Genomic DNA, 10000 nt, shown 5'->3' on the forward strand with positions numbered 1-10000 from the left:
ACCCAAGGTCAGGTGATCGGCACAAATAAAAATGCCCCCACACCACCCTCACAGGGGACGACAACGACAACGACTTTCCAATGCTCCCGTTCCAATGGATGTTTGTGTGTGTGTGTGTGTGTGTGTGTGTGTGTGTGTGTGTGTGTGTGTGTGTGTGTGTGTGTGTGTGTGTGTGTGTGTGTGTGTGTGTGTGTGTGTGTGTGTGTGTGTGTGTGTGTTGAATTGAAGTATTATGATCTGAACACACTCAAAATGACGATTGTGCTGTTACTTATTTTGGATAAATTTCAGGCCTGTCCACCACTCGTCATTATAACATATAAACTTTCTCTAGTCCAAAATCAGAATCACACACGAATAACCCCCAGCTGTGAATGACTAAGTGCGAATAAGTTTTATGTTTTCTTCAGGTGATTGCCACAGTAGCTAATGCCAAAGCAGCCAAAATGTTGAAGGGTGTCTATCCAGATTTGGCCCAGCATTGTTGGCTTATTTGAGTGACATATCAGATGTTTGGAACAAACCATGGAAATGTCAAACTAATTTGGTTTGGGTACTGGCTTCTGGATTGTTTTGGGACCTATTTTAAGACAAAAAGTATATTCAAGACAAATGCTTGTAATTTCACTGGTGTTGAGGGAAACGGCATGCTTGCATTGACACATGTGATGAGGAACAGTGAAGCACAATAGGGAAGCTTCATGATTGGAGAGGGTGAAAAAGATATGCAGAACAAGCGAGTTCGTGTATTGTTATTGGAAAATAGTCACTCAAATCACAAATCCCTCCCTTTCTGACATGCATCATTTGAATCCACGTGTAAATCAAGAACTTGTGAGTGATATTGCTGTTTCTTCAAAAACTTCCGTTTTCACATGAGTTTGGGGGGAGGGGAAAGGAGTTAGGGGGAAGGAGGTAGGTGAAGAGGAAGAGCGCAGGTGTGACTTTCACTCTTACCCTTTCAGTTCATTTAAAAGTTGTTGCCAAACATGCCTCCTTCAGCTCACACATCCTCATTTGCTAATTCATGGAGGCTATATAACATGGAAGCTATCTGTAAGCTCACCTCCTTGTTTTTCTTGTGAAGTTTCTTCTTCTCCTTCAAAGGTTTCAATTGAGACTTCTTCTTCGTTAACTCCTCCATCTCGACAGGTGTCAGGCCACATGTGCCATCGCCGGATCCCCCCTGAAATGAGGGGTCGAAGAAAACGAAACCGGAGGGCAGAATGTAGACTTTCACTGAAAATCGAGGATGGCCAAGCAAATGTTCTAAAGGATGGGGATGTCTGGAACCTCTTATAAAGCACTACTCTCATGCATTTAAATTTGCCTGCATAATAATTTCATCTCTCCTGGAAAGGCAAGTGTTGATTTCCTAAGTCTATGAATGTTTCAGGCAATGCCATGGATTTTTCCGCTTTTGATCCATGTCGACCAACCTTGTTCCTTCTCTTGGCTTGCTTCATCTTGGTTTTCAAAATCTTTATTTCCAATTTCGTCCTGTTGAAGAATTCATTTTCTTTGGCAGTCAGGCCATTGTCACACTGAACAGGTCGGGTTGGGGATCGAATCACAGGGAAGAATAGATTGTGAGTGAACGTAAGGATAAAACTAAGCACAGCAAATTGAGAGGAAAAAAAACGATCTTAGGATTTTTCTTTCTCTATTTGTAGAATATTACAAAGCACTACCCAGTGGTAGCATTTCAGTACCAACCCGAGTTACCAAGAGGGCATTAAGAGTCAACCACGAAGAGATTAGATGATGGTATTAAGAGACAAATCAAGTGGAGCAAACATTCAATACCATCCTTGAATGGCATTAATGAGAATCCAAGAATGATACAGTAATTGTCCTCAGACTATCTAAGTTTCCATAAAATTAGAATCCAAATCAGTATTACTGCTGCGTTCAACTGGATTTGAGAACACATTCTCTGGGATGCCACGTCAGTGTCCTCACCAGGGAACCACCATTGTACCACAGACTCTGCAACTGTGCGGACCATATGTGACATCAATATTTTAAATTAGCATTTATCCTTTTGGCATAGGCTCAATAATCTTTGTGAAAGGCACAATGACATCAGTACAGAACCCAGTATTTCACACAGCCATCATCACCATCATCGTCTCCAATACAGACCTCTTCAAGCTTCTTGTTCTTTTCCTTCCTCAACTTTTTCAATGCCTTCTTCTGCTTCTTCCTTTCCTTTTTTTCCTTCTGCCTATTCATCCATTCAGCAGTACCACAAAATCCCACTGGTTGAGGAGGATAATTTCCATCACCTGGATCAATAAACCCAGGTGGGCACACTGTCTTATCACCAACAAGTTTCATTGGTGGAAAAGGGCAAACGGTTGGACAAGGAGGCCCAGGTGGGCAAACTGCAATATAGGGCGGCTGCTGTGCAGGCTCACATGGAGGCTTACTTGTACCTGTTGAGGAGAAAGAGAAAGGTGTGGGAGGGGGGGGGAGGGGTGAAGGAGCAGGGTTGATAAATAACGAAATAAATTTCAGCTCAAGTTAAAACTACTACATCTTCATAACATAATTTGAATAATGTTGACAAGAGCAGAAAGAGAAATAACACAGCCTGGTCATTGTCGTACCAGAAAGCATGTTCTGTTGTCCCATCAAGTCTCAACTAACTTTGCAACATTCATTCAATATAAAATATCTGAGGTGGGGGTGGTGATTCATTTTCTGTAGAACCACCCCCTTGTCAATTGAGGTACCTTCATTCATAAAAATTACTTTCATGTGTCTTTCTGAAATTCGACACTGCCCAAAGATATTCTTCCAAGATACATGGACAAGGAACCCTATTTTCCAATCCTAAAAAACCCTTTATCGTATCCATGGCTGAGTGACTGCTGCCCTTAAAGTGGATAACACACCATGTTTTTGTAAAGCAAATGCATGGCACAATGATAACGAAGCATTAAAAGTGAAGGAAAATAAATATACAGTACTGGAAAAGTTATGTGGTGAGGGAGGGAGAGGGGTGGGGGATATGTGACCAGTTTTACATACATATGTGGACATCTTGTAAAATGACATAACCTCTTGATGGTAGAGACAAAGATAACGGTTAGAGCATTTCCTCTTAATTGTGTCAGTGTTATGGTTTACATTTCGACATTACTATGGTTGCTGCTACAAATATGAAAGAAGTCCCATAAAGATGGATACCAAATGACAGATAATTTATTGGTCCAGGTATGATGCATTGACAAACAGCAGCCTCATTACACCCTCTGTTGTTTGAAGCTGGCGAAACCAGCCAATTTCACAATCACGTTCGAGTTGTTGAAAGAATGTCATGTCACGGTAAACAATGGTTGCCTCTCGGTGACTATGAAGCGATGCCCAAATTTTGAACTTTATTTATTAATACAAAAAATTATCAGAGCAGAGTATGCACTAAAATAGAATCGACTACTGTATATTTATTTATTCGACATAATATATGTTATTGAGATGTGCTCAATCACAGAATGATCAGTCGTCCAATTCGCTCAAAGCGTTGTGAGCAGATTCTCGTATCGAAAAAGACGATGTGCAAATTTTGGAATGCTTTCTTTCATCTTGCCTTGTCTCTTGTTGAAGGTGCATGCTTGGCTTTGTTGGTATGAAGCAGAAAAAAACGCTCCTCCAGCCATGAGACACCTGGTTTGTGTTCAGTGGGTGTCCAGTTATGCCAACCCATTGCACAAACGAGTTAATGAGGGCCAATTAGACCCTGCGTAACATGACAGGCCTAAAGAACGCTCGGCCACTAAGCAAGCTGAAGTTTCACAGCTTAAATACAAACAGCTGTGAAAGAGGGGTATTTACAAATATCCACAGTAAAGCAATACCATAAACCAAAGGGTGGGCCGGCAGTGTGGCCTCCAGGTATGAACACTTGCCTCTAACATGTCTCACCTGGGTTTGAACCCTGACCCAACTATAAAATGGCATCCCAGTGTTTCACAGATAGGATGATGCATCAATGTGTGTGCCTTCCCTCGGATGGAACTGAAACTTGGAGTCCCATCTGCCAGCATTAGTTGGATGACATTTAAAGATCCCACAGTGTCCTTCGTAAACAGTTGCTGAGCTATCGCCGGCACCATGAACGAATTACAAATTCCTGCCCTGATTACTGCTGGCAAACCACCCAGTGTAACCCTTGCCAAGAAACTGCTTCAACAGCACTGACACGCTGTAACAGAGTATGGTACATCAGAATCAGAAACCAGGTGACAATATGGAAATTGTAGCATATAGATCAAGTTCCATGCAACAATGAAATCAATACCCAAGTAATTAATTTAATTATTTTTTTTTTAATCGTGCATTCAGTCTATGTAATAAACCAAACTAACTCCTGTGAACACCTTTCCTCCACTCATCATGTCCATTTCCTCTCCACTTATTGTCCGATGGAGTTCTTTTCCAACTCCATTACACAACCCCCACCCCCCCCCACCCCATCGCCCACTCACTCCTCTGAACTCTCCACCAACCCACTCTCATTCCTCCCCACTCCCTTCCAACCCCACCCTCATGACCCACTCACTCCTCTGCACTTTCCTCCATCCCCATTCTCATGACCCACTCACTCCTCCACACTCCCACCCCATGACCCACTCACTCCATACTCCCCTCCAACCACACCCTCATGCCTCACTCACTCCTCTGCACTTTTCTCTTTCATCACCACTCCCCCATTGCACTTCCACCCAATCCTCCTCTGCACAATCCCCTCACAATCGTTTCAAACAAACATGTAATTTTGAATGACCATTATTTTGAACCCCAGAAAAATTCGATATCAGAACTGCCCTTGTGGCACACTATAATCAATTTCATAATTATCACAACACATGAACAAATTGGACAGGTAGGACAGGTATAAAATACAGTAATTACTTGTGTTTTTGGTCGTTCAAGTGGACAGTGCCCTGTCTAATATGTTCACTTTTTCTTAGCATGTTTGGTTGCATAATAAAGGCTTACTGCACACTCCATAAAGTGGGGTGCACTGCCACCGTGCATGGAGGAGGGTGTACCGTACATGAAGGTGACTGTACCACACACATCTCTATCAACTAAGTCACCACCAAGCAATTTTCCCGACATTTTAAACTGTAACTGCCCACAGAAGAAAAACCTCATGACTCTGACAAGAGTTTCTCTGTAAGGGCTATGAATTGGTAGTTTTTATGCCAATACCCAATGTGGTTGAGTCACATTCCCCAAACTCAACTTATAAAATCCCTCAAATATTTGCCAAATGGCAACTTGAAGAGCAAACCTTGAACTTGATCTGACGAATGTCGTAACCGGGTGACATTGCACAACTTTGTCAAAATTAAACCATAATATTTCTGTGTATGGGAATATGTATCAATAATAATAATATTGATATTAATAATCTATGTGGAGAAAACATAAATAGTGTACGTGTTTGTTCGCTAACCATTCCTGCAGTTTTTGGCTGATCATGACTAAACGTAGCAGGCATACTCAGGGGGGCCTACAGGGATAGGGGTGCGGGGTGTTGTCAGGGGGGCGGTTTGACAATCTGCCTGGGGAGTTCACGTGAAGAAGGTTCAAATTGTCAATGAAACTCACGACGATCTAATGTGCCACTGTACAAATGGTTTTTGCGTTTCAAAGATATAAAAGAACAATGTCAACAGAGTGTCTGTCAAAAGACAAAAATCCTGTAATTCTGGAAAGGCAGATGTTGTAGTGAAAGCAAGATCAAAGGGGGAAAAAATTCTGTAAAGGCAAGAGTGAAAAACATTGGTGTGGTAGCTTGTTTAATCAACCTTTTAAAGAATGACGATGCCTGAAGCATATTTTTATATCCACATCCCTTGTCCCAAATAACAGGAGTCACAAACAATACATGATTGCAGATGGATGGTGAATGTAATACTTTTATGAAAGATGGGGTTTAGATTTTGGGTGAGTGCTTAATTACACAGAACCAAATCCATTTTGAGCTGCCTTAGATCAAATAAACAGTGAATAAAGCCTTCATCCAAAGTATCATGGAATATGGGTTCCCACTGTGGGCTGATTTGGCTGTTTCCCACCTTGTTCCCCTGCAGGTGATTGAGTTTAGGTTTTCTTTGTGTTATGGGCATCACTTAACATGAGGCTGAGCCCCAGTGTCAGCTTGTAGCCCACCACAGATAAGTTGGTGAATTCTCAGTTTTGGGTCACCTCACTTCTGACCTCGCTCCTCCAGCCCTCTTATTACTTCATCCTCCCCCTCCCAACCACCACATATCCTATTTTCAGAAACCCACACCTGCTTATCCTCACCAATTCTAAGCTCAATGCTCACCCACATTCCATCATTTTTCCATTCTCTCATTTGTACAACCGACTGTGTTACTGCCTCATGTATGCAACCGACGCCCCCCCCCCTTCTGGTCCTTCAAAAGCGCTGCCCTTTGTCACCTCATGGTTTCCCCTATATCTATCTCTGCTCTCTTCTCACAAATTCCTACCCTTACAATTTTCTATTCGTCCACTCGCGAGTAATGTTTTTATCTCCTTAGTCCCCTTTAGTGCAGAATTTATGCTGCATTGTAGCCCAATAGCGTAGCGTGGGGAGGCATCCTCCATGATGTGGCCAGGAGCAGAGTTGTGGCTGAGCTTCATCAGAGAAACTGTAAGATGCATCGCTTTCTTTCCCTTATGTCAGCACAACTAGCACTTGGAAAATGAAACTGTAGCCAGCTTGTTCCAAGTGGAACAACCTGTTATAAAGGGAGCTCCCATTATTCGTTTTCATATGCGTTCATTTATTTGTTCCAATTGTGTCATTATATGTCTAACTGTATGCTCATTATCCCCACGCTTAAAACAAAAAAAAACAAAAAAACAGAGGCACGTTGAAATCAGCTCCAGCTGTCTGTCACGCTATCTCCTCTTTAAAGGTTGTGCAGGAATTCATCAAACTTGGTAGTTAGATCACCACATAGCAAGTGTGCGAAAGCAGTATCATTTTGGCCCCACCCTTTGGGGCACTGGGACAAGGTCAAAAGGTCAAATACGAAGAAAGTGCAATTCCGGGCACATTAAAAAAAAATAAACCAATGTCACCTGCAGGGTGACCCGTATCTTGCCAAAAGGTGACCACGTGTGACTTCTTTAAGGTCACACTGAGGTGAACAGAGCTGCTATCCACCAGGAGCGACTCCTTGAGGAATATCTGCCTACGAGAGATTCCGATGAGAATTGTTCTACAGAGTAACCATGAAAAATATGCTTTCGCCTCATAACATCACCAAATGACGTCATAATGTCTCAAGCTTGACACATCTAGAAAGCACTCATTGAGGTGTTCAATTTGAGGTACTACACGATATGGTTCCTAAAACTTGAAAATTTGACCTTGGGGTCAAATATGTTTGACCTTAAGCGCTAACCATGAAGGTCAAGGCCAATCGCCACCAAAAATTAATCAGCTGAGCGCCAGACCATCAACTATATTCCGATGAAGTTTGAAGACGATCCGATCAAAATTCATCAAAAAATAAGGGTTTCGTCGACTCCCTGATTTGCGACAAAGTGACCTTGACCTTTGACCTTGACCTTCAAAATTTTGTGCACTGAAAGGGACCTCTATAGGCCTCTGATATGCGAAGTTACAAAAATTTCCAATGATAACTGTGCTCTGCAGAATTTTTTATACGTGATTAGACAACAACAAAAAATAAATAAATAATAAAAACATACAAGCTGACTAACATATCTTGCAAAAACTTCGTTTTGGCAAGATAAAAATTTAATGAAACTTTGTATATCATGGAGTACAGTAGTATTCCATATAGAGGGATGATACATAAAAAAAATGGCCGCCCATTCAAATGTGCACACCATGATAGGCTTATACACTACGAAGAATGAAGTGATAAGCATTTAAAAGCCATAACTTTTATTCTCCAGCATTTTCTGAACTACTAAGATTTAAAAAGACGCCAAAATGCATCACTAAAGGACCACATCGGGAGATCGCTAAATTGCTAATTTGTTCTTCTTCTTCTTCTTCTTCTTCTTCTTCTTCTTCTTCTTCTTCTTCTTCTTCTTCTTCTTCTGCTTCTTCCCCTCTCAAAACAATGTAAAACTGTAGCCCAACCTACCTCAATAACTGCTGAAGCCTTGATGGTGATTCCAACACAATCAAGTTACTTTGTCTCTGGGCTAGTGCATAGAACCCAAAATCTAAAAACATGTAAAACATTAATAGTTTTATTAGGAAAATAAATTGAACGTAAACGTGGACTCAACCAAACTAGGTTAGGATTGTGGGAGGGGGGAAGATGGACAGAACTATTCCAAAAGCAAATCATATCCAAACCATCACCCAAATCAACTGAAACAAGTATTAAAACAATTTAATAACATAGATGGATTTACTCCATGCCAAAATGACAAATATATAAAACATTCAGCATTTTGTTGTTGTTTTTTAACGATAATTGCATAATTTAACGCATGTGGAAAGTCCGAAAGCCAGGATTGAGTGGGGGGGTGGGGAGGGGGAGGAGTATGGGTAGAATGTACCATAAGCTAAATTTAATAACATAGATGGATTTAATCCATACCAAAAATAACAAAATGTACAAAACAATAAGCATTTTAGTACTTTAAAAAATCGTAGAAAGAAGAAAAAAAAAGTAAAAACGGATGAAATCTCAAGAAAAACAACAACAAACAAACAAGGGGGAATGACACGCTTTACAATGCTACAATATGACATCACAATCATCTTATCGATTAACATCATGACATCTTTTGACATTTTACTTTTGTTGTGGGATTGCGATGGATAAAGAAGAATGAAGAAGAAGAATAACAATGAAGAATGACACCACGTTACGATGCCACGATACGACACAACAATCCTCTGGTTTAGCATCATGATATCTTTTGATGTTGTTCCATCACAATCCCACAACAAAAGTAAAATGTCAAATGCCGTGATGGTAACACACAAGCGGATTGTCATGTCATATTGTGGCATTGTAATGTGGTGTCATTCCTACCTTGTTTGGTCGTTTTTTGAAGATTTCATCCATGTTTCAACATTTTTTTAAATGTAATTTTTTCTTCTTGTGCGATAAACAATGAGGGGGGGGGGTGGTTCCTGGTGGAACCTTTGCCATCATTTAACTTTGCTTAAGATGGGAAGTGGAGGGGTTTGTGATGGCGCACCATCAACTTTGCTCTCGCATTTCTCTGCACAGATATCTAAAAAAAACTGTAAATATTTTAATTATTATTTATCAAAGTCAAGGATTTAAAATGTCTTTGAGCTTAACTTTGTTATTGAGTTGAATTTGATAATCTATGTAGTATTCATGTGAACCTTGTATTTCAGTATCACGAGCTTTACACTCAGATGGGAATGCTAAACAGACTGATGCATGTCGAAAAACTGCCATCAAGAAATCATTCAACAGATTTGCTGCATGCTTTGGATCACCATCTTGGTGGAAGATTAATTCCTGCCCATCGATTTTGTTTCTGAAGGAATGGTATGAATGATCACATTTAGCCGATACTTGCCAGCAGTCATGTTAATATCAATTTTGTGGAGATCACTGACACCGTCATGGGAGATAAAGTTCCAAACAGATCTCGTTCTCCAATCGCCTTCACTGTAGATGCTGTATATTAACTATGATACTTTCTCTGTGTCGTCAAACAATGTCATTGGCTCTTGCCCAACAATTAGCTTTTAGATTCATTTGTAAAAAGTATACATCTCCATCAATTTTGTGCACATGTATGCTTCAATGCCCATTTCATCCTTTTAACTTGGTCAACTCTTCTCAGTAGTAGTTTTCAAGCAACTACATGTCCATCGAGATCACGTTGTGTCTGTGTGAATATTCTCATGGTTACATTTACACCTGTATTTACAACAATGTCTTTGGCAAGACCTATACCGATTCATTAACTAATATTTTAAGAACATCATGAG

The 10000-nt window shown here is 40.6% G+C and overlaps 1 protein-coding gene across 2 annotated transcripts in view; it reads right to left on the reverse strand.

The window, feature by feature from the left end:
- Positions 1 to 10000, reverse strand: part of LOC147028042 (uncharacterized) — a 46532-nt gene that overhangs the window by 25407 nt on the left and 11125 nt on the right. For both annotated transcript variants that reach the window (XM_085878005.1, XM_085878004.1), the window contains 3 exons: positions 2146 to 2438; positions 1440 to 1544; positions 1067 to 1186 (listed from right to left, as the gene is read on the reverse strand). In XM_085878005.1, coding sequence (XP_085734131.1) covers positions 1067 to 1186; positions 1440 to 1544; positions 2146 to 2438 — 518 coding nt within the window. The remainder of the gene's footprint in view (positions 1 to 1066; positions 1187 to 1439; positions 1545 to 2145; positions 2439 to 10000) is intronic.

Source organism: Eptatretus burgeri, chromosome 4, assembly GCF_056783735.1.
Source record: "Eptatretus burgeri isolate ZD-2024b chromosome 4, Ebu_testis_v1, whole genome shotgun sequence".
Taxonomy (NCBI): domain Eukaryota; kingdom Metazoa; phylum Chordata; class Myxini; order Myxiniformes; family Myxinidae; genus Eptatretus; species Eptatretus burgeri.